General features: G+C 36.9%; 2 protein-coding genes across 5 annotated transcripts in view; one reads left to right on the top strand and one right to left on the bottom strand.

Annotated features, from left to right (window-relative positions):
- The window catches only part of LOC120503817 (translation initiation factor IF-2-like), a 761-nt gene extending 539 nt beyond the window's left edge, over positions 1–222 (bottom strand). Inside the window, exon 1 of one of the 2 annotated variants that reach the window (XM_039712797.1) lies at positions 1–222. In XM_039712797.1, coding sequence (XP_039568731.1) covers positions 1–188 — 188 coding nt within the window. In that variant the 5' untranslated portion in view covers positions 189–222. The other variant, XM_039712798.1, reaches the window with a different exon arrangement.
- The window catches only part of PPP4R4 (protein phosphatase 4 regulatory subunit 4), a 57,307-nt gene continuing 32,873 nt past the window's right edge, over positions 137–24,570 (top strand). For 2 of the 3 annotated variants that reach the window (XR_005627847.1, XM_039712793.1), the window contains exons 1-3: positions 137–263; positions 805–878; positions 20,598–20,700. Coding sequence is in view for 1 of the 3 variants with exons in the window: in XM_039712793.1 (XP_039568727.1) it covers positions 150–263; positions 805–878; positions 20,598–20,700 (291 nt within the window). In the remaining 2 variants the exon portion in view is untranslated. Of the gene's footprint in view, positions 264–804; positions 879–20,597; positions 20,701–24,570 lie in introns of those variants that run through there. The other variant, XM_039712794.1, reaches the window with a different exon arrangement.

Genomic DNA, 24,570 nt, shown 5'->3' with positions numbered 1-24,570 from the left:
TGCCGGCGGGAGGCCGGGCGGGGGTGGCGGCCGGCGGCGCTGCCGCAGTGTGCGCGCCGGGCCGGGCGAGCCCCGGCTCCGCTCCCGCCGCCCTCGCTGCGATGTGAGGCTCGCGGACAGCGGCGGCTGCCGAAGGCTTTAGGTGTTACATGCGCCCAATAAGCTTCTCCAAAATGGATTTTAGTCATAGCAGTCTTTTTGGATACATAGAAGACCTGCAGGAACTAACTATTATAGAGAGGCCAGTACGCAGGAGCCTGAAGGTATATACCTCGGAAAAGAACGATGCTTTAAAATCCATTTAAAATTTGGTCTGTTTTAATTATGGAAAATAAGTGAATAGACCGTTTTTCTGGCGTTTGTTTGTGTTGATTTGTCTATTTGTCTGATTGGTTTTTTTTTTGGGTTTTTTTTTTTTTTTAATAGCACCAGGATAAGAAACATTGGTGTCAGTAATTTTAGAATAAACAATCACGAATTCTATATATCAGGGATTTGATGTTTTCAGCATAAGAATATGAAGATGGGAACAAATAGCCTAGCTTGGGTCTTTAGATTAAATTATATGCCACATGTTCAATAGTGATAGTGTCTGACTTGAAACTACTTTTCTGACATTCCATCTTTTCCTGGTGAAAGATTTTTTTGATTGAATTTGAAATGTTGGCTAGAGGTTTCATGAATAAATTCAAATTACTCATGAAGCTAATCCTGTATGTGTGGGGAGAAATGGGTTGTTTTAAGATTAAAACAGTGAAGTAGTCAGGCATTGTAAACTCATAATCTCTATTTCACACTTGACAGACACCAGAAGAAATAGAAAGATTGACAGTTGATGAAGAACTCAGTGATATTGAAAGAGCTGTTTATCTACTCAGGTATTTCCTAAAATGTTGCTGTGAAACATTGCTGACCATTGTGTTTACATACAGCTTTTTTAGTGTTTTACTCCTCACTCCTTTAATTTTCTGTCTATTAGTAGTTCTTTTACCTTCAACTATGTTAAGCATATAGGCAAGATGAAATTAGGTGCTGTAATTTACAAAAAAATCACCCTATAATGGGATATCTGTATATATGTATTAAGAATTTCTGAGTTTTTAATATGTTTCTCACCAGCACAGAGTTGTACTTAATCATCTTTTCCCCTGCAGTTGATTTTGCAAGATTCCCTGAGTGCTAATGTTATTAGTACCAATAATTCAGGGAGTTAGTACTCACTCCAAGCAAATATTCTCTCATGGGCAGTTAACACAGGCTGGTAACAGAGCTGTTCTAGCATCCTGCATGTGTTTGAACTTTCAGATGAGAAAAATTCAGAGATCAGTTCTATAGTCCTTAGAAATTACTGTAGAAAATACGGTGTTAATACTTCCCTCTGTTCTGGTTTTCATCATCTTACCTCCTTCTTCTTGTTGAAAGTATTTATTTGCAGCTATTTGAATAATTTAAATTCAGTAGTTTAAAGTATGAATCTTTCAACTACTGTGTTGAAAGTACTCTTTGAGAGTACAAATGTTCTGGGGAATTTTGAGATGAATATGCATTTTTAAACAATACCTAGTAATTGGAGAACCAGCTGCAGCTCCCTCTCAGTTTGCTTATTCTGCTATTTTAAGTGCTTTTCTAGTCTATGCCTGCACTCAGTATTTAGAATATATATTCTTGGTGATACAGTTTTCTCTTTGTAGGGTGCATGGCATAATATTTAAGTTATCATTTTGTCCACTGCTTTTGATACTGACTTCTGTTTATGTTTTGGGTATTTTTTTTTTATGCTGAAATTTACTAACTAGAGGATTTGCTTTTTTTAAAACTTTTTTTTTTAAACTTGCTTTGCTCTTAGTTGCTGTAATCAAAGCAGTCTGTTGACTGTAGGGAAATTTGGAGGAAATGGTTTGCCTATGGTACATATCACCAAAAGGATGTGTATCCATTCTGGGTTTTACCTCACAAAAAACAGCATAGGTCATTTTTTTTCTTTTCCAATGTGGCAGCAAATTTATTTGCTCTTTTTCCAGTTAAACATCACATTTCCAGCATATATGTCCTAACTAGATAATTACCTTTTTAAATGGCAAAAGATTCCACTTCATGTCTTTCATCTTATCAATTGCTTTCCAACCTGGCCTTGACCTTCTCCTGACATCTTTATCTGATTTTCTCTACTCGAGCAGTTGTTTGAGACATAACTTTCTTTTTCTTTTAATGAAGCATTTCTTTTTTCTTCTGCATTGTTCTCATTGCTGAAAGGTACCTTCAACTCTGCTTAATAGGCTTTTTGTGAGCTAGTCTTACTGTGCATGTATGTTAATACAGTCATCCATGGAAGCTGGTGCTGTTGAATAGCATCTTGCTGTCATTGTACTGAGTGGAGTAAAAACAGAGTTGAAACTCTGCCTGTAACCTCTGCCTGTACCTTTTATATAATGTAGAAGAGTATGTACTTTTGGCTTGTCAGGAATTTTTCATCTATTGTAATACAATATACTTGCCTGTTGCTGTTTGATAGTAATGTCAGTCCAGTCTTTCCATGCCTCATTTTCTCACACAGATGCATTATTCACTCTTCTTCAGGTTCCTTACGTGGGACTAATCTTGATCTTATCCAAAAAGCCACTGCCTTTTCTGAAAATCTGTCTGTAGAAATAGCTTTGCTGAGATTGAGACAAATTGTTAATGACACCTCTGTTGTATCCCGTTTGGAAAGGAAGGTGTTATCTCCATATACATTAAAAATACGCAATAATAGAAAGCAGATCTTGCACCTTAAATATCTACAGGTGACATCAAAGTAGTATTTTTGTTACAATGTCTTTTGTATTGTCATTTACTTATTTCACCCTAATCTGCAAGTTGAAGATTTTCAATTTACTGAGGTGAGTATCTTCCGTGTTTCTTGTACAGTGCAATGGAGCTGATTAATAATGGGTAAAACCTTTGTATGCTACAGCTAAGCTGATGTTTACTAGTGATCTTCTGGGAAAGTTCAGAAAGAGTCTTCACATTTTAAAGGCTTTCATTCTGAACAAAAAAACTCAACCACTTTCTTCTCTTTTCACGTCCTTTCCGAAACCTGTCCCCAGCTTCTCCTCCCTACTCTTGAACTTGGATTTGCTTATATGCAGAGTTGTTGTATGTTTGTTAGATACTTGTTAGAAGATTTCTGCTCCTGAAGTCTTTACTACTATAGTAGTCTGAAAATGGCTACATTGTGATCCAAGCTGGAGAGGATATATTTTGGTTTTTTTCTCTACTGACTGATTCTCGCTTACTGTATATGTGAGAAGGTATTAATTTTCCAACTCTCAGAGTTTCATCAATTGTTCTTCTGTTTTCACTTCTTGTGTTCTTCACTTCTCAATTGCTAGTAGTACCATAGAGTTTCTGGTGTGGACTTTTACTTGATATTGTAAAATTAATTTAATTAATTGTAAAGTTTGCTTTGCTCATCTGGTATGTATTTGTAACCATGTAATGATTATTTTGTATTTCCACAGTGTCTTCTATATGTCTAGCCATGATGTATGGTCACAGATTTTGTAAATTTCTGTTCATTGTGTTCTCTTAAGTATGATGTAATTATATACCTACAAATGTTTTTAGCATGTGATGAGTACATTGATAGATTGATCTTGTGTGAGATCTCAGTTCCATAGAGACATGATTTCATTGTAATTGTTTCTTGTTGTTGCCTATCATAATTTAGTTTCACATTTTAAAGTGATAATTGTAATTTTGATAATCCTGAAAAGTTAATCTCTTTTATTATTATTTCTAGTGAATGTCTTTGCTTTCAGTCTCCCCTTTTGTGCTAGTATTTTTCACATAACTATGTAATGAGGTAGATTGATAAGAAGATCTAGCTAAAGCTGATAATTTCTAGTAGCATTGATTTTCAGATAAAGCAACTCTTTGATTTGCTACATCATGTGGATATAGAAACAGTTCTGCAAGCAAAAGGAGAGGATGTAGTAGCTCTCCTGGCGGCTAGGATTATTTTAATATTATTTGAGTAGAAGTGAACTTCTGCTTTAAATCACTGATGCCCAGAATACTCAGTTTTAATTAGGTAACATTCTGCAATTAGACTGAGCAAGTTCTAATTTAATAAGAATGTGGTAATAAAGTGGACTGTAATTTATTTTAATCTCATTTAACCTTGCTTCTGATAGAGGAACTGGGCTTCCTTAGACCAGACTGTCAGGGATGTTTATGAACTTCTCATTGAAACCTAATGGGTTTAGGGATTTAGGGAGGGAGAGGCATTTGGGTATCTCAGATCTATGTATTAGAGCTTCAACTTGTGTGTTTGGTGGTTTCTGGAGTCTCTAACAGGAATCACTGAAGAGTTGTATTCTGTCTGTACTTTGCATGATGCTGGCCCAACAGAAGAGAAAAGACAGCAAAATAGCTGTGTGTCTCAACCAAGTCAGTGTCAAGATTGATGGCTTATCATAAAACCATCAGCAGATTAAGAGAAGCTGCTGGAACACACTGAAGCAGCTGAATAGTTTGCATTCCACCTCAGGGCATCGTGACCTCTATCAGGACAGTGGCAATAAGCAGCTCAGGGACAATATTTTTTATTCATGCTGTGAATTTTTGCCTGTAATTAGTTTCCATGTTTTCTGATGCTTAATTGGTGTTATTACTTATATTAATTTGTCTTACCATAGCTCACTCTTTTATGGTATACAGCTCAAAGTAGGTATTCTTTGCCTGATGAGAATCCGGTTCTGGGTGCTTACTGGCATGTGCACTGAAGGGTGTTTTGTTTTCTGAGGACTTTTCTGATAGATCTCCCTAGGGCTTTCACATTGTTGTGTGTACTGTATGATTTTGTATTCAGCTATTTTTTTTTTTCTCATTTGTGCCTGCTTAGTGTTAAAGCTTTTAGACCTTGACATTTGTGTCTTACTCAAAATAACACGGTAATAATGAGTTATCAAGGTGGAAGACTGAATTATTCACCCTTTTGGGAACAAAACCATTGTTTTTGGAGAGATCCTGTCAGTGTAGAAAACAACACAACCCCTTTCTAAAACATTTAACACAGTTTTTGAAGACACAATAGATACTCTATCTAGACTGGAAAGAATTCAATGCCTCTAAAGTTACGGTGACTTAAAAAGGCAACAAGAAAAAGTTGTACTTTATTGTACAAGCTACCCTTGATTAGCTAGAGCATTCTCAAATTCTGAACATATTTTAATGCATTATATGTTGTTGATTGTGAATGTTAAAACCTACTTTTTGAAAGTTTGGGGTTTTTTTGGTCTGGTTTTTAGTGGTGGTGTTAATTTTGGAAAGTTTGAATTTTTCTGTAGGTGCAGGCAAATCACTTTGATTTTAAATGAAAGCTTTCATTTACGTGTAACTTTAGGAGCCAATTTTCTGCATTGTATCAATTTTTTTGTATGTGCTACATAATCATGAAAACTGGCTACTCTATTCCAGTTACACAGTTTATGGTTCTGATGGTATACTGAACAATCCAGGTGTAGTGCTCAGCATATTGGAAAATAGTTCTTCCATCTGTCCTGTCAAGATGTAGATATCAACGTAAAAAGTATTTCTTCATTTTCCTCATCCTTTAGTTTTCAAATTGCAACTTTTTATAAAAGTTTAATTCTGATTCACCTAATTGGACAGATGAACAATTTGTTTGACCTTAAATGTGTTATACAAATAAACTAATGAGTATAAAATTGATTCTTTCACCTTAAAGTAAAAGGTGTACCTGTAGACTCCTAAAGTGTTGCTAAGTCACATGCTTTTATTTAAATTTAGATTGGTGCAAATACTTCTGTTAATCATATTTGCTGAGTTGAAACTGCAGCTGAGGAGCCAGCTGTAAATATATAGAGCAGAGTTAATGTAGTGCATTGAGAAGCATTTAAAAAAAAAAAAGGAGAGAAAAATTTCAGTTTCCTTTCTCAGGCTGCAGTGCAGAAAGGTGGCAGTGCCAGTCCTCTCCCTAGTCTAGTGTTTGAACTATGTTTGCCCTTTTGCCTGCACAGCACACTGAGGACTTTACCTGAGGCAAACCCTGAAAATGATGCTTAATTTTTAAACTGATCAACTGTGTGGTCCAGGCCATTGTATACTTTAAAGAAGACCTGTGCCAGCACAAAGGAATTGAATAGCAGCATGGGAACAGTGCTTGGGAAGGGGATGAAATGCCTGAACTTTGGCTGGCTTTGGTATTTATGAAGCTACGGTTTCCTGGTGTCTGGTTTCACAGTCAAGTTAAGCTGAAAGAAACTTTCCTGATATCAGAGAGGAGCTCACCTCTCCTTTCCTTATGTGACTGTGTATTACTGATAAGTTTTTTCTACCAGCACTGATGGTACAGCCATGCAATCTCACAGTCAGATTAGGGAGTGCATTCTAATTCTAACAAAATTTTCAGATGCTTGCTTCCAACGAAGTGTGCAATAAAATGCAACTGCTCATGCTGCTATAAATGGGAGCATAAACAAGAAGTCACAGCTGGTAGATGACTCTCCTATCAATAGCAAACCAGATTTAGTTCTTGTTACTCTAATTTTGAATGTATACTTTGAATCAGTGAAGTTAAGTACTGGTTTACATGAGTAGAAGATAGAAAGTATCAGCTGTTGTTTGTATAACAAGACCTTTGACATAAAATGGACTTAAAAATAATTAAAGTTGGAAAAGACCTCTAAGGTCATTGAGTCCAACCTTTGAATTAACACCACCATGTAAAATAAACTATAGCACTAAGTGCAATACCCAGTCATTTTTTGAACTATTCCAGGGATGGAGAATCCATCGCTGCTCTGAGCAGCCTTAAGTAAGGAAAATTCTTCCTGATCTTCAATTTGAACATCCCCTGACACAGCTTGAGACCATTTCATCTGGTCCTGCCACTTGTTGCCTGAGTGAAGAGTCTGATCCGCACCTGGCTCCAAACCCCTTTCAGGTGGCTGTGGAGAGTAATAAGTTCATCCCTGAGCCTCCTCTTCTCCAGGCTAAACCCCCCCAGTTCACTCAGCTGCTCTTCACAATCTTATGTTCTGGACCCTTCCCCAGCTCTGCTGCCCTCAATGCTCCAGCTCCTCACCAGTGCTGAGTACAGGGGGCAATCCCTGCCCTGGTCCTGCTGCTCACACTACTGCTGACACAGGCCAGGATGGCATTGGCCTTCTTGGCCACCTGGGCACAGCTGGCTCATGTTCAGCCACTGTCAACCTGCAGTCCCAGGTCCTTTTCCACCAGGCATCTTTCCAGCCATTCTGCCCCCAGCCTTTAGTGCTGTGTGGGGGTGCTGTGACCCCAGTGCAGAACCTGACCCTTGGACTTGTTGAACCTCATATCACCAGCCTCAGCCCATGGATCCAGCTTGTCCAGATCTCCCTGCAGAACCTTCCTACCCTCCAGCATAGTGGCATTCCCACTGATCTTGGTGTCATCTGCAAACAGACCAAGGGTGCCCTTGATGCCCTTGTCCAGATCATTGATGAAGTTGTCAAACAGGGCTGTCACTAACACTGAGCCCTGGGGGACACCACTAGTGACCATCTGCCAACTGAATGCAGCACCATTCACCACCCCTCTCTGCATCCAGCTTTCCAGCCAGTTTTTAATCCAGCCAACAGTACACTCATCCAAGTGGTAGGCTGTCAACTTCTCCAGGAGAAAGATATGGGAAGCAGTGTCAAACACTTTGCTGAAGTCACTGTAGCTTATAGCCACACCCTGCATTGCCCCTGCATGGTTTACCTGGTCATGAAAGGGAGATCAGGTCTGTGTGAGATTTGGAAGTCTGCCTGAGCTGTGGTGTGTGAGACCAGGTAGCCCTTCCTTAAGTGCTGTCAGATTCTTCTCTGGAGATGTCAATTATATTTGTGTTTCAGAGCAACTTTGCTCATGACACAATAAGGAGAAACTAGATATATTTTTGAATATTGAGCACAGTTGAAAAATCTGTGGGTTTTCTTAACTTCTAAAATAGTTCTGTTGTCCTAGGAAAATCTTATCGTCCTTTCCTAGAAATGTTCAGCGTAGGAATATCCAGCATGCACCATTACCTGTCCCAAAACGTCTGAGTATTCTGAGACTCTTCAGAAGAGTGACCCTGAGTGCTGATATGCTGATATACTCTGTATTTTTGCATTCAGGGCTATTTGAAAGCTTTTCTGAATCTCTGCAAAGCAAGGTGGATAGAACTCCACTATATATTGGTTCATATTGCTACACTGTAAACTTTATGTGAAGTTGTTTTACTGAGGTGAAATTCTGATTGTAATTTTAGGACTTCAGGAACTAGGACTGCAGTCTTGGGCTGTATCTGTGCCTTTGCAGATATGCTGTGACAGAAGAATTTGGAACGAGACAAGAAATAGCTTTGTTGAGATTTAAAATTAATCCTGCTCTCTGGGGCAAACTTGTATAATAGTTCATTTAGCTATTTTTAAAGTTAACTTTAGTAATATTAATGTTTTTTCCCTTGTTCCACCAGCTGGTACTCTAAATGCCAACACTGAGTTATCCTGGATTTTGTCAAGCCTTAGAGCCCAAAGCTTTATGTCACAGGAAACAAAACTAGGATCATTCAATCACTTAGACAGAAATTTTTTCATAGTGAAGACAGAATGGGAATGTAGACAGTCCTTGAGACTAAGCAAATCAAAGAGATCTACATTATTCACTGAGAAGTTCTCCAACGTTGGTAGGAACATCTTATTTTATCTTCTAGGGACAGTTTTTTGTATAAGAGAAGATCTGTTTAGTTTTTGAGGACAAACAGAAAAGGAAATTGAAGTGATTTCTATAGCAAGGGCTTCCATTGACATAGTCTGGTAAAACCGATATTACAGCTAAAGAACCAACTGTTTTAATTATACACAATTATAGGACTCTGTACCTGAATAAGAAGGTCACTTAAGATTCAAAAACTAAGGCCAGAACTGGCAAAAGCTCTAGCCAAAGACAGTTATGTCCTCAGGCAAAGATTTTTTAAAAAGCACCAGTAATACAAAGCACATTGATGGAAATTGTTCGTAACTGAGGTTTTCTTGAAATTCACCCTTTGAGAATTAATGTGTCACTGGCATTCTTACATCTTGAGTCTCCTCTCCTTCCCCCCAGTGAATCTTTACCTTCCTGGATCCGATTGTGGCTGTGTCTTTGCAGTCTGAATAGTAACTATCCTTTGCAGGCTTTGAAAGCCAGACTTTGACAGGATGAAATCTTTGCCCGTGAATGCTAATTCCCCATAGCCTATCCACCCTTGTATACAGAAGAAAATAGTCTTTCTGGTGTAAGAGTGATAATTAAACAGAGTGAAGAAAGGGACCACTTGAAAACTTTTGCTAGATCTCCCGGATACATCTGTCTGCTGCCTGGTACTTTTACACAAGCAGAAGGTACCAGATGTTTCACATCCATGTTATTATTTGAATGGACTCTTCAAATTTGAATGGATGATGGAGGTATTCTTATTTAAATTATTCTATTTAGCTTCTTTTAAATACAAATAAATGTTCCTGCATGTTTCTCTTTGCAAAACATTACCCTATGAGGGGTTAATGTTAAGAAATAAAAATATCAGGCTTGGGATATGTCCCTGTATCTTGGCAGCAGTTGTTCCAGCAGCAGTTTTGTTTATTCCATGTTACATGACTGTGGGTTGTGAGAATGTGTACAATTCTCATGTACAGTGTGGCTGAGTCATTCCTTGTCAGTTGTATCAATTCAGAGCAGGACCAAGTGTAATTGTTCTGCTTTGCTGAACTCATTAACTGTTGTTGGAAACGTCTTGCCCATCTATCCCTTATATATTACCTTTCCTAACAGACTACACATAGACAGTCCTTCTTAGTCATTGCATGATTCCAAAATTGCAGTTGCTTTGTTTACAGAAGCATGCTATGGTGTAAATTTAGCCTCAGTGTTTCTATGTGATGCCTACTTTCACGTTCTTCTACTTGTTCTTGAATTTACTATAAGAAAGTCAGATGTAGGTTGTGTGTAAGCAGGGATAGATGAACTGGCATGAATGGAATTGCATCATTTTAAGTGTGTGTGAGTCCAAGCTAAGTATAGTAACAGAGGTTTGTTGTAAGACTTCAGATATATTTTTTTTAAACTGACAATGTTTGTAAGATTCTATGAATGAAGATGACCCACATTGCTAAGTCAGTATAATGTGTAGTGGTGAAGAAAGGCTGCAGTCTCAAAGAGCATAGTCTTACATTCTAATAGGGAAAAAAATTAATTTATGTATTCTTCTTTTCCTTATCAATTTTTCAAGACTCATCCAGTTTAAGACAATACTTCTAACTTTGGAAATAAACTAATATGGTATTTTTTCCTAGGGCATTTTTCTCATAAATTTTTAGAGTTAAATCTCCTATTTGATTGTTGGGAGAAAACAAAAAGTATTTTTTTCTTTCCCCAGTCTATCTTAAATTAGAATGATATAATTTTTTAAACTTTTTTAATGGCAAAGCAATGCAACTTTAAATAAAATTGCGTAAGTTTCCACAGGGTTTTATGTGATAGTCCAAGAGAAGAGGTATAAGCAGAAAATCTTGAGAGTTTTTTTGTTTATTGGAGTAGCTTTGCGTCCCAATTGTCAATTATGCATCTAGTAAAAATTCAACATTTTTTGAAGTAAAACCAGTAAATTAATTTAGGTAGGTATCAATTTGCTTCTCCCTCTTCCCACCCCTGCTGACTCCCCATGGCTATTGTTGAACAACAAAAAACAACATTAAGCAGTGGAGCCACCAGTTTATGCTACGATTAAATAAAGGCTGCTCAAAGCTGCTTGTTTAATTCCAAAGCATTTCTCTTTACCAGCTGGAATAGACCAGGAAAGCTGGATTCCAGGTGGACCAAAGCATTTGATAATACAATTGATATTAACAGAGCTACGCCGCAAAAGTGATGTTGCACTCAATAGAACCATTGCATTTTGCTTGCAGTAGTTCATGCCTACAAAATGTGATGATTTACTGTCTGTGCTGCATGAGAAATGCAGCTGACCAGCTTGTGGTCAGATTTTCTAAAGTGTATGTACTGGCTTTTTTTCCCTTCCTCCTTAGTGAAATTGCTTGGTAACTTCTGTTACCAAGAGTATATTGAGAAGTCTCAACTAGGAACAGACAGAAAATGCTTTAAACATACTAATTATATTTTTGTTGTAAATAGGGATTGATTGTATTGTTTCTGGCAGAAAAAAACGTATGTAAAAGAGAAATGTGAAAGGCATCTACTTTAATACACTTTTTTGTATGATAATATTACTTACATTGGGCAGGCTTGGAGATAAAAATCCTGTCTTTAAAGGGAGAAACAGAAAAGATGCCATTTTCACTGCTGAAATTGTAATTGAGCTTTTTGAGGGGGAGGATTTATGTCCATATTAAATAGCAAAACATGAGTCATTGCCTGATTGCTTCTCGCACCAAAATTCTCTGTTACAAACAGTTAAACTCCTCTATGTAATTTCATTTCAAAGCTCAGGATTAGGATATGTATTTCTCTGCCATTTTTGGAAGTAGAAGGTTGTTAGATTCAGGGCAAGATTTAATTTTATTTTTGTTTTTTTCCAACTGCAGCAATTGATAGTCATTAAATCAATGGAGAAAAGAATGATAGCTACTTAAAATTAACCTGCTTCTTTAATACAGGTTTTAACCCAAGAGCATGTCTATTTCTTCTTGTTTTTGTCACCATGTAAAACAAACTTAGGTGTATTTAAGGGTTACTTGTAAATTCTTTTGAACCCTGCATGCTTGTTGTATTGCAAGAATATACTTGCACCATGAGTTTGTAATAAATCATTACATGCATACTGGTATGTAAAAATCAACTCCTATTGTGGATAAATACACTTGTGCTTTGATCACTTAAACTGTCCCACCTATTTGAGAGTGATGTGTAGAGGGTAGATAGATCAATAAAATGAATATACAGACCTTTGAATCTTACATTATTACTTATATTTATTGGAAATTCTGAGGGCATTAAGTAAAAATTTATTCAGTGTCTCACCTTCCTTATTAAATGAAGAAGTTGGTTTTGGTGTTTTTAAATGAACAGTTGGAGCATGGCAGCTTTTGGATCTGTTTGGTATAATATCCCACACCTGTAAAACCCACGAGCTGAAAAAGATTCTAACTAGAGTTTAGTACTTGATAAGTCATTTGAGATGTTCATGACTCACTTTACCTGCTTTTTGGTAAAGGATGTGTGTACCTTTCCCCAAGTGTTATTCCTTCCCCTTTTTCACTTTAATTTTGTTTGCCCGCATTGCTGTGACCAAGAGTTTGCCTTAAGCTCATTATTTTCAGGGGACTGCACAGTGAATACCAACTGAGATGGTTTATGTGACAGACTCTGTTGGCCCAGTGGAAGTTGTATAGAACTTTGGAGTTCTTTATGCACTAGAATAACATTGATAGGTTAAGCACTGTGGGCTGTGTTTATGGTAAATTCTGCCACTCAATATCCATTTGCATGGATGCCTCTTCACAGAGCTAATAAAAGTATCGTTCATGAAAGTAATATGTCGTGTTAATACTACACCATGAGCTTAGACTAAAAATTTGTTCTTCCAAACCTTTCAGTGATCAGTTTAAAGTTCTTTTTCAGTAACAAACAAACCATAGAGAGGAGGGCAGGGGAATGGCAAGCAAATAGTATTGCATCAATGGATGCTTTTTAACGTAATTTTTCTTTTGCTGTGTTACTTTTTCTTCCATAGAATGATATTGATATCAACATAGTAAATACATAAGCCAGAAATTCTGGTGGTTAACACTGAATATATGCTGTGAAGGATCTATGCAACTGAGCATATTTGATATGCATTCAAAGGAAAGAGATATTATTTTCTTTGGAGATGGTTCTGGACTAATTTTAGTAAATGTGGGTGGAATTACTGGTAAATGTCTTTGTTTATTCTTTCCATTGCAGAACGTCAAACTCTTTCTGGGATAACTGTACCACTAGAAATAAGTTAATATGACTATATGAGGAAAAAATAGTGTATCAAAAGGCTATTTAAGATTATTGTAGTGATTTTGAAGATAGGGAATGTTACTAGGACTACTACAGTTACCTAAACATAATTGAGTAGTGTCTTGGATTAACCCCACACAGCTGCCAAGCCCCACGCAGCCACTCACTCACTGGGGGAGAATCAGAAGGGTAAAAGCTGGAAAGCTTGTGGGCTGAGATAAAAACAGTTTAATAGGGAAAGCAAAAGCCATGCACACAAGCAGAGCAAAGCAAATTCACTGCTTCCCACAGGCAGACAGGTGTTCAGCCAGCTCCAGGAGAGCATGGCCCTGTCATGTGTAATGGTGACTTGGAAAGTGGAACACCATCGTTCTAAACGTCTCCCCTTCCTCCTTTTCCCCCCCCACTTCATACACTGAGCATGATGCCATATGGTCTGGAATATGCCTTCAGGCAGTTTGGATCACCTGTCCTGGCAGTGTCTCCCCCCAGTCTCCCATGCACCCCCTGTCTCCTCCCTAATGTGGAGCAGAAAAAGCTTTGGCTCATGCTCAGCAATAACAAAAACATCTCTTTATTATCTACCCTGTCTTCAGCACAAATCCAAAACACAGCCCTATACCAGCCACTAGAGAGAAAGTAACTCTACCCCAGGCCAAACCAACATAGGTAGGTGGGAGGATTCTTATGGTGTGCTGGCAATGGTTTTATAAAGAATGCAGAAGTGGATTAATTATCTGTATATGTAATGCTCGTTTTTATCTATCTGTTTGAAATTATTTTGTCAGAGAGCTGGAAATTTGAAAGATTTGTGTCATTGCTTCAGTTTATTTATTATGTTAATTGTCTTATCTGGTTTGTTTGTCCACTCCAACATGGAACAAATGTTATGTTTGTTTTAGAGACATGACTCTAACTCTTCTATTTAATTAAGTAGCTGAATTTTATCCTACTTTCCAAAGTGAACATAAAGCAAGTAAAACACATTTTTTTGTTTGACAGAACATGAATCAGGAACAGCTTGAAATTGAAGCAGTTTTTAGTTATTTGTGTATTTGCCTCAGAAAGCTGCCTTCGATCTATGGTTGCTTTTGATACATGAGAAAGCAGCACTAGAGTCAGCTGTTTGAGGTTGTATTGCTGATGTGTGGAGCTGCATCAGTCTGAAGTGGCTGTCCAATACACTTGAAAATATGAGTATACTTGAAAATATGAGTCCAAATTACTTGAAAGTGTGAGTACTGAAGCTATGTATACTCCTTGAATAATGAACAGAATGTGAACCAGCAAAGCTTTCCACTTCTAACTTGTCTAAAATCTAGCTCTCATATGGAGTAAGTTCACTGCTCATGTTCATTTCCTAATTATTTTTTGCTTTTGAGTCATCAGGCCCTTTGAGTATAACAGCAGTAATTTGATAGAAATTTAGTATGAACTCTTGAAAGTCATTCCTTGGCTGGCAATAAAGCTCCTTCTACAGCTAAAACTTCAGATTGTTTCTAAAATTTTAGATATATTTTTCAGTGGTCAGTTTGACTCCTATATTTTTCAATTTAGAATATGAGCTTAGCTTATATTATTAGGTATGTATGATGCCTATCTACTTACAATGTATAGGTATCTATAGAAAATGTATCTAAGATATCAAGTTATGGTTTTCTTGCATTTGAGGAAAATGCTGTGATCAAAAGCTTCAAACCCTCTTTCTTTACCCTTTTCTATTTTTATTTTATTTTATTTTATTGTGTCTATTCATTCAGTCACTGTACTAATACCCTGTACTTTCATTCTGTACTCAGCTTTTTTCTGGTGTCTCTATGATTCTTTTATATTTGCATTTTCTTTTGATCCAGTCCCTGTGATTTTGAAAAAGGCTGGTCAATTCATATACAAAGTATGTTTTGTTCACCATTTGTCTGTGTTCTACTGTTAGTAGGATTTTGTTATGGCGATTATAAGCCTATTCTAAAATGTTTGAATTTTTTGAAAGATTGATATGAATTTCTACTTGTACCTTAATTCTAAAAGGCCAGGGTTATTCAGGCTTTTACCATGGTCTTCAACTCTTGCATATACAGAAAGGTCTTTTTTATGAAGCCAAGCAGATACAGGCAGAGTTAACAGTTAACATTTGCTTTCCTAACCTTTAATGTGCTTTTCTTAATAACATGCAGAGGAATTGCAAGTGGATTTAGCATAGCATAATTTGTTTTTAAATGATTGAAGAGACTCATAGCAAGGGTTGAGGTGAAGTGGCAGCTTCTGTTAGAGCTGTCAATAAATCTTGAAAAAGTAAACAATTTTTTTAGACCTGTGAGTCAGTTTAGAAGGGAGAGGTTGAAATGTACAGCTACAGCTTTCTTTTTTTTTAGCAATTCTCATCAGCTTCTACGACTGTTAGATTAGAGTTGCTATGAAAAAATAAGTATGGAGTTGAGTCAAGATGGAATATGTTATAGTCAGAAAGGTTGAGAAGGCATGATAGAAATACACACAGTAAAAAAGTGCAAGCTTTGGGATCTGTTGTTTATAATGCTCCACACAGGTAAGACCCACAAACTGAAGGAGCTTCTAAGTAGATTTTAGTACTTATTAGGTCATTTAAAGTTTTCCTCTCTGTGTGAATGAAGTATACTGATAGGAAAAATAATACTGGCGAATGAAGAGTTATCCTGTTTCTAAATTAGACTATAAGAAAAATTTAGGTCAACAGAAGTAATTTATCCTTCTAGAATTCACTTAGCATCTGTGATTTTTTTTTCATTTTCAGTTTAGAAAAAATTACTGGAGTTGTACTTTTTCAGAAGACTTCTTATAGCACATAATGCATGCTGTGAACATGACAAAACTTGTTGAATTTGAAAATTATAAGTTCTGGGTCAATGAATGAAGACTGGCAGGATGAAAGATAATACAAGCTCATAGCTCATTTTTGCTGTATCACCTAGAAATGGGAAATGGCATTACCTCGATTTTGAAGTAAAAAGACTGCCTTTGATTTTCACATTCAGACTCAAAATAAGAAATGCCAAAATGAATTCTGCCCAGAAACCATCCATATTGCAGTATGTGTTATAAGTCCTCTAAGGAAGAAGGAACATTTATCTTCTAGAATACTGTAACGTTGATACTGAGGTAATATTTGAGAGGAAAAATGTGTTCCTTTGAGGCACTTATATTCTTGAAACTTTTCTTAAAATTCAAGGGAGAAAAGCTCTGTGTTTACTCATAATAATTAATGTATAAACTCATAGATCTGATGATATTAGGAAGAAAGAAATTATTGTGTAATTATAATGTATTTTATCTTGTTCAGAAATAGAAAGGGGTATCTGTATGAGTTAGAAATTCTCCTTTCTCTCTTTGATAGATATTCAGCAAGTAAACAAAATAAGAGACTTCAGTTGACCAAACCTATCCTGGTAAACAAGGCTGCTGTGAATACAGAACTACTATGCAGCTAAATCTTGGGTTTTGGTTCTTATTTAATTACAATAGAAGTTTCACATGTAGTGGTGTCAGTTCAGATATGTATTAAAATGAGATTAGTTTCTTCTTATTTAATATAAAGACCTTGTAGGTTTTCCACAATAAACTAAAGATGATTCTCAAAGGAAGTCTTATGAGGCACACACTTTTGTGTTATTGACAGAAATATTTATCTGGATTTCTAGTTTGCCTTGGCAACTGTAGATTGTACAGGAAAACAGAAATCCTGGAGGGAGAATTGAAGTTGAATAATTCTGAAAAGGGTAAATCCTGTCAGATACTGAGCTTTTATACAAATAGGAAATGAAGTCTAGGATTTATGAATCCCAGTCACAGAATAGTTTAGGTGGTTGGGGACCCCTAGAAGTCATTTGGTCCAATGCCCTGGTTAAAGCAGAGCCAACTTCCAAGTCTGATGCCATTTGATGTTAGATCACGTTGCTCAAGACATTGTCCAGATGAGTTATGAATGTGTCCAAAGATTCCCACAAACATGGACACCCTTTTTCAATTTCGAGTGTTTGTGAATTTCATTTTCCTAATACCCAGTTAGTAACTGAATACTTTAAATTTTTTTTTAATTGTGGTGTTCTAATCCCTCACTCATAGAAGTTGCTAAATTTTTACTTCTGTCTTCAACAAATTCAGATTTGGATCAATGTAGAACGTTATATAATCTTGCACTGGAAATAATGTCACTTAAGGGGTGTTGAGTTAACACTTCTAATTCCCTGCACCACTCGTCAGAACTTCTGTTTACACAGAGCACTGACTTGAGTGGTTGATTCAACAATGGCTATTTAACAAATAATTTTTGCCAAACTGGTTAGCCACAGGGTGAAAGAAAAGCCTCTACACAAACAGAGCTTCAGTTAAAGCTTGGGTAAACACTGTACCTCAGTCTTCTTTACAGTGGGGTATTCTGCTCCTGCCATCCTGTTTTGTAGGCTAGTGTGAATGAAGGAGAGAGAAATGTAAATCTGTCTTTTCTCTTTCAAAATCCTTTATGGTAATATTGTGTTGCAGTGCATACAGTGACTAATCTTCATTCTTCATGCTGCAGAAGGAGTTGTAGTTCTTCCATCCATTTCCAGATAGAAATGTTTCTAATTCATTACCCAGGGACTTTAAAAATTTTCTTTGTTCTTATGTTCTAGAATCTGTTTTTAAAAATGCTTTAAAAGTTAATGTAAGTAATCCTATTGTCTTCCTTGAGCTTCATGAAAGTTTGCAAAATTGGCAACACATACCCTGAATTATATCATAGTATAGTTGTGGGAAGGGATCTCTGGAGATTATCTTCCTGCTCAAAGTAGTGTCAATTAGTGGCAATGTATTCAGTCTTGTCCTAAATGCAGGATTTTGAATCCTGTGGGTGGAGACTGCACCACCTGTGTGGGCAACTCTTTCCAATATTTGGATACTCTGACATGGAAGAATTTGTGGGTTTTTTAAGGTTTAAGTGGAATTTCTTGTGTATTGAATTTGTTGCCATTGTTTTGCATCCTATCACTGGGCACCACTGTGAGGAATCTGCCTCTGTCTTCTTTATGGTCTCACATCAGAGTTTATACATGTCAAATAAGGCCCCCAAGCTTTCTCTTCTCAAGATTAAAAATCCCTTTTTTCTAAGCTTCTGCACAAATATTAAGAAATATAACTCGCTGCCATCTGTCTGTGAGATTCTTGTGTTGAATAGAGAATAATCCTGTTCCTTGAGCTGCTGGTCATGCTCTTGAGCGCAGCCCAGGATACCGTCAGCTACATTTCCCTCCGGGTCAGTTTTGTGTCCACTGGGACCTCTAGGTCCTTTCCTGCCAGGCTATTTCCCAGCTGGCTGGCCCCCCACCATACTGGTGCATGGAGCTGTTCTGCCATAGCTACAGAACTTGCATTTACTGCTGGACTCCGTGTTCACTGGGACCTCTAGGTCCTTTCCTGCCAGGCTATTTCCCAGCTGGCTGGTGCCATACTGGTGCATCGGGCTGTTCTGCCACAGCTACAGAACTTGCATTTCCTGCTGGACTCTGTAAGATCCCTGTTGGTTTGTTTTTCCTGCTTGTTGAGTCACCAGAGTCTTCTGGTCTGTCAACACCTCCTCCTGGTTTTGTGCATACTCTGTCCCATCACCCAGGTCATTAATGAAAACTTTATAGCCCCCAGTAAGGTAAACCATGAGGTAAACCACCTGTGGCTGGCTTCCTTGCCACTAATCACAGCCCTTTAGGCTCAATAGTTCACTCAGTGGTCCACATCACTTTCCATTTGTCCAGCTTGTCCTTCATCAGTTTATCTGTGGTGGTGATATGATAGGAAACGATGTCAACAGCCTTGCTAAAATAAGTTAAATGACTTCCACTGCCTCAGCCAGTCACATGTTGTCAAGTTGGCTGGTCAGGATTGATTTCACCTTCACAAATCCAGGCTGACTACTCACAGGCATGTTTCTGTCCTTCATATGTTTGCAGATGGTTTCTAGGAGAATTTGCTTCAGTCTCAAGGTATCACAATTATTATGTGGACTTCATTTTACGATGGTAAAAGAAAGAAGTAAAAGCAAATGCAGGGGCTAGAAGGAGAAGGCTTAGTGCTGTGCTTGTGCTTGAGAAGTGTTTGAAAAGTGCTTTACAAGGGGTCTTGATGTTAGACCAGGTCTGGTACCACTGGCCAGCAGCAAGCAGCTGCTGTCACGGAGGAAGGAAGTATTAGGACAGGAATGTTGGGGCCTGAGAGCTTCCCTCCCTGCAGGAGGATTCCCAGCATTGCTAAGTCACTGGGATCTCCTGTAGGATGAACTCAGAAGATGAGTCCTGAAGTTTTATATTTAAATGGTATGTGGATTTTGCTAGCACAAAAGAGGCTGAGCTAAATTGCTTCTAAGTATAGGGCTCTGTTGTGTTCTTCTATAGTTAGCACTGTTAATGAAGGAATGGTGCCTTCAAAACACTGAGCTTATTGTGACTCTGAAGAAAAGATTTAGCATTTATTTTAATTTGTTTATTAGTACCAAAATGTGTACATCTGAGCATTTAGCAATAATTCACTATAATTCTGGAGTCTTCAATATTTAAAGAAAATCTATGGTGCAGCTCATTTGGTAGAAATAGAAATCTTCTGCAGTTGGAAAATTACAGACTGTGTAGGTGTTGAAATGCCTCCTGCTTCACTTTCTTAATTGGCAGTGGGCCAGATACTAAGAATTTCTGGTTTAAAGGGAAATGTTTCCCTTTCCTTTACATTTTGATGGATAAAGGTAGCATTTTGTTTGCTTTTTTTTAGCAGTTAGGGTTTCTTCCATCTTGATAAAAATTAATAAAATTTCAATTAAACAACTTCTCCAAGCTATCTTGGCTTTTTGCATTACTACTGAATAACACAGAGATATGCATGCCTTGCCAAAGGAAAAGGATGTGTTCATGTTTAGTTTTAATTTGGCATCCAGACCCTCTTGCTTTCTCATTCTATTCTAGGAGTTGATCTACTTGAGTAATTTTTATTTTCACCTCATACTTTTTTCATTGCTGCCTACCACCATTTCCTTCCCATCCTGCTTTTGCTTTTGTTTCCTTTTTCAATTGTGGGATACCATCGAATGAGACAGAATGAGGAGAAAGGTACAAGATCTCTAATTTAACCAAGTTTTTTACATCCTTTTTTAATCATGTTTGTGTGCGTGTGACTATATGTCTGACTGCTGTCCTTACAAAAAGAAAATAATGGTAATTTCTGTTAAAATACTGTACACTGTGTGTTGTTTTCATGTATATCTTCTATTTGCCCCCTTCCTATGGTTTATATTGCCATAAGGCAAAAGATTCCATGAAACCAGTGCCTTAATCATCTGGTTTGAAAAGATCTTTCAAAAGTTCAATATTTTTATGGAAAGCTACACTAAAAATTAAAACATTCCATGTAGGAAATTGATAGGTTGATATTTTAAAATGTGGTCTTCTCCCACATATTGTATAAAATAAAGCCTCTCTTTACTTTCATGAAAAACCTGAGTAGTGTAGGTTTGTTCTTCTTGGTTTTGTTTTGTTTTCTAATGAAAGCCATGAGCTTGTAATCACCATAGTGAGTAATGTATTGTATGTTTATGTTTTTGTAAGTTCTGGTCAGGATATCCAAGGAACAAGTGTGGTGGCAAATCTTCCAGTCCTTATGCGTCAGAATCCTGCAGAAACACTTCGTCGGGTTTTACCAAAAATCAGAGTAAGTTTTGTGTGTTGAGGTTTGAATGTATCTTTTTTTTCTGCCAGTTTAATGATTTTAACAAAGGAAAAAAAAATCCTACTTCTATTGCAAACATAGTACCTAGGAGGTGTATGTCCAGTAGGTCTTCTGCATTAATTCACTGAACTTACAAAGCATTACAGGTATTACAGTTTTTTAAAAGTTATTACAACAGGGGGGAAAAAAACCCAGAATTAATACTTCTTAAATATTCTAAAAGATTTACCAGTGTTTTGACAGCTTTTTTGAGAATTCTTTTTGAGGACTATCCAGTCATAATGGTTGATTCTGATGTTCTCAATCTCCTCTCATCCAAACATTAAGATCTTTATGGTGCTGTCCAGAAGAGTATAGTTTGCTTTTAGCTATCTGTGCATTTCAGATTCTGCCCACCACATTTTTAATAAGTCACTGCTAGTTGTGATAAATGTATGCTGACCAGGTAATGTTGTACAGTAATTTTATATAGAGATATGTTTTTATAAAGGATATTTGGGTTGCTTAACCTGGAGAAGGGAAGGCTCTGCGTACTTCTTATTTTGACTTTTCCATTCTTAAAAAGGGGCTTATAAAAAGATGTGGACAATCTTTTTGACAGTGCCTTTTGAGATATGACAGGGGGCAATGAGGTTGAATTAAAGAAGGATATATTCAGACCAGATATAAGGAAGAAATTCTTTGACATGAGGATGCTAAAACAATCTAACAGATTGCCCAGAGAAGTTATGGATGCCCCATCTCTGGAAATGTTCAGGGTCAGACTGGATGGGACTGTGAGCAACCTGGTCTAGTGGAAGGTGTCCCTGCTTATTGCTATGGGGGTGGAATACATAAATTTTAAAGCTCCCTTCCAGCCCAAACTATTCAATAATTATGTGATTGTGAAGAAGATACCTGTCTCTGTATTTCTGCTCTGTCCCAGATATGTACCGTTGCTCAGAAGAAATGTACAAGTTCATTTAAGGTGTGGTTTTAGGAGCAGCCTTGGTCAAATAAGAGCAAACTAAATCACAAATGCAAATGCAAAACTTAATAATGCTAATGACCCCTAGGACCCCTGCAGAAGAAGTGAGTTGGAGAGGGCCTTATCAATGTATACAAATGCCTGACAAAGCAAAGACAGAGCCAGGTTCTTTGCAATGGTACCCACTGACAGAGCTGCAGCTGTTGTTGCAATGCGCACGAACAGAAACACAGGAGCTTTCTTCTGAACGTCAGGAATCACTTTTTCACTGTGAGGGTGACTGAGCAGTGGCCAAAGTTGCTTAGAGAAGTTATTGTCTTCCTCCTTGGAGGTATTCAAAGGCAGTTTGGGCATGTCTCAGCTGTAACTGGCCCTGCTTGAGCAAGGGGATTGGACAAAATGCCCTCCAGAAGACCCTTCCAGCCTTCAAACATTCTGTGAATGTCACACATCACCTCTCAACTTCATGTTATGTCCTGAAACGTCTGTGATCTCAGGAGACTTCTGTTTCTTAAAAGAAGCTGTTTCAACTTTTATCCGATTATTTAGATTCAGTAAATGGTCAAGAAATAGCTCTTCTCAGGACTAAGGACTGGTATAGACTCACAGCTGGTTTAGAAAACATTAAAGTGCTTCTGCTTGCATTTTGTGCTATAAGATGCAGGTCAATAGACGTTTTGCTTAAATATGGGTGAGTGTAAAAGTGCTTTGAGAAAAATGATTTGAAGTTGCAAAGTAACTGATAACCCTTCAACTTGCACCAAATATCTGCTGTTACAACCACATTAATCTGACATATGTAATGCAGTCTTTCTAAACCAACCTACTGGCTTCAAGAAAGGTTGGTTTGGTTTTTTTATGCTTATCATACTGGATCCATTTTTGCCTCTGGTTTTCTACTTTGAGAGCAGAATTCTTCCTAAAATTAAGGAGGAATAAGAAATGCCTGGGTTTTCTACCCTTTTTTTTCAGACTGTGGAGAAGGGCTGGTCTTGGCCTGTCTTCAATAAAAAGTCTAGTATGGGAATACAGTTTTTGATTCTAGTTTTAAGTTTTTTATACAGGGATGAAGAAAATATTTGGAAGAATGATCATTTGCATGAATAGGAAAGTATTTGTACAGTGGGAGTTGGATCTTTGTGTGGTCTTTGATCAGGCTGTACATAGTTACTTTGTAAAAGTATCTTCCTTTATAATATTGAAGACATTCAACTGAAAACAGTATATGAAGAAAGAAGCATTAGGAGTTTCTATGAAAGGCAGAAATGTCTTTCTTATTAGAAAGATACCCGTATTTTTCTTATAGAAATATCATCTTTCTGTGAAGATAGAAATATTTTAAATGGAGCAGACAACTTTAATAATAAATGCAATCAATCTTTGAGCAAATTACTGAGAAAAGTAGTGTGGTTTTCATCTTACAGTATCATTTAAACCCAAATTGGATGTCTTCCTAGATGATAAATTAAATGAAATGTAAGTTAATGGGCTCCAGACAGAGGTAAAAAAGTAAAATATAATGAGGTCCAAATTAAAATCCAAGAGTTCCTTTAAAGTTTAAGCTTTATAAACTGAAAGTTTGTGGAATGTATATGCATTAAGTTCCTTTCTGTGGCAATGCTCTTATAAAGCCATTTCTTCAATGGTGTTCTGTTATCTAATATTTATCTGTAATAGAAGTGATGTTGTAACCACTTGCACTGCACTTTCAACTGCAAAACAGTATTTGACATCATTAACTTGACCTTTTTCTTTTTTCTTAACCTTATTTTTTATTGGAGGAATCATCCTGACCATTAAATGGAAACTTTTATAGTCTGTAAAGGCATAATTGAACTCCACTGTGATTAGAGTCTTGCAAATGTAATCTACCATTGCAGGGAAATAAACTGGTTTAAATTGCTGCACTTGGTTCTGCTTCTTTAGCTTGAGAGTAATCATTTGTGAAATCAAATTGGCACATGAAAAATGAATTGTGCAGTACTTTCAGAGGGCTGTTTCTTTGAAGGTATTGTTACCATATAATTGCATAAGGAAACCAGTGTACTTATTTAGTATACTTGCAGACACCCAAAGCAAAATTAGCATTTTTATTAGAGCTGAGGGTAAAGCAGATGAGGAAAGAAATAAATACAAGGAATGTTCAGTCTGAATACATTGCAAATTTGTATTTCATTTGTGAAAAATTGATAAACCTGGTTACTTCTAGATATATAGAAATGGGTGTATGTGAATTGCTTATCATTCTGTGAAATATAGTTAAATTAAAATTGTGTCAAAGACACTATATGTTTAACCTAAGTGTTTTAGCTTTGAGATGAGTAAAATCAATACATCAATAAATGTGACATACATACATAAGCAATTATTGATTTCAGTGTCAGTATTTTAGTTATACTATTCAAACAAGCATACAGTATATAATTTAGATGTTAATGTAGGAGTGAGATTAGGAAGTTTTCTTTCAAAATTCTGCTGTTAAAATGAAGTTTCATCCTTTTATGTGTTCTTCTGCTTAGAGAAGCCCACTCTGGATTTCTGCATGCACCTCCTCATGAAGCTTGGAAGTCATTGAAATGCAGATTTAGGGAAAGCTTAGATATTCTTACAGGCATTTCTCTTTGTGCACAAAATGGCTCTTTTCAAATGACATTAATAGTATTTTTCCTGCTTTCCATCTTTGGGCTCTGCAACCGAAAGTGATGGAGGGAGATGCAGGTGTCTATCTGAATGACTAATAAGACATTTTTCCAAATGCTGTGATTGCAGCAAACTATGCTTATTCTTCTTGTTGTGTATACATCAAGCTTTATTCAGTGTTGCCTGATTAGTTCCAAATTAATTTTCAGAGTTACTTATTTTCCTAATATATCAGTCTCCTCTTG

The sequence above is a fragment of the Passer montanus genome, unplaced genomic scaffold (assembly GCF_014805655.1).
Source record: "Passer montanus isolate IOZ18808 unplaced genomic scaffold, ASM1480565v1 scaffold27, whole genome shotgun sequence".
Lineage (NCBI taxonomy): Eukaryota > Metazoa > Chordata > Aves > Passeriformes > Passeridae > Passer > Passer montanus.
This window is presented reverse-complemented; position numbering and strand designations above follow the sequence as displayed.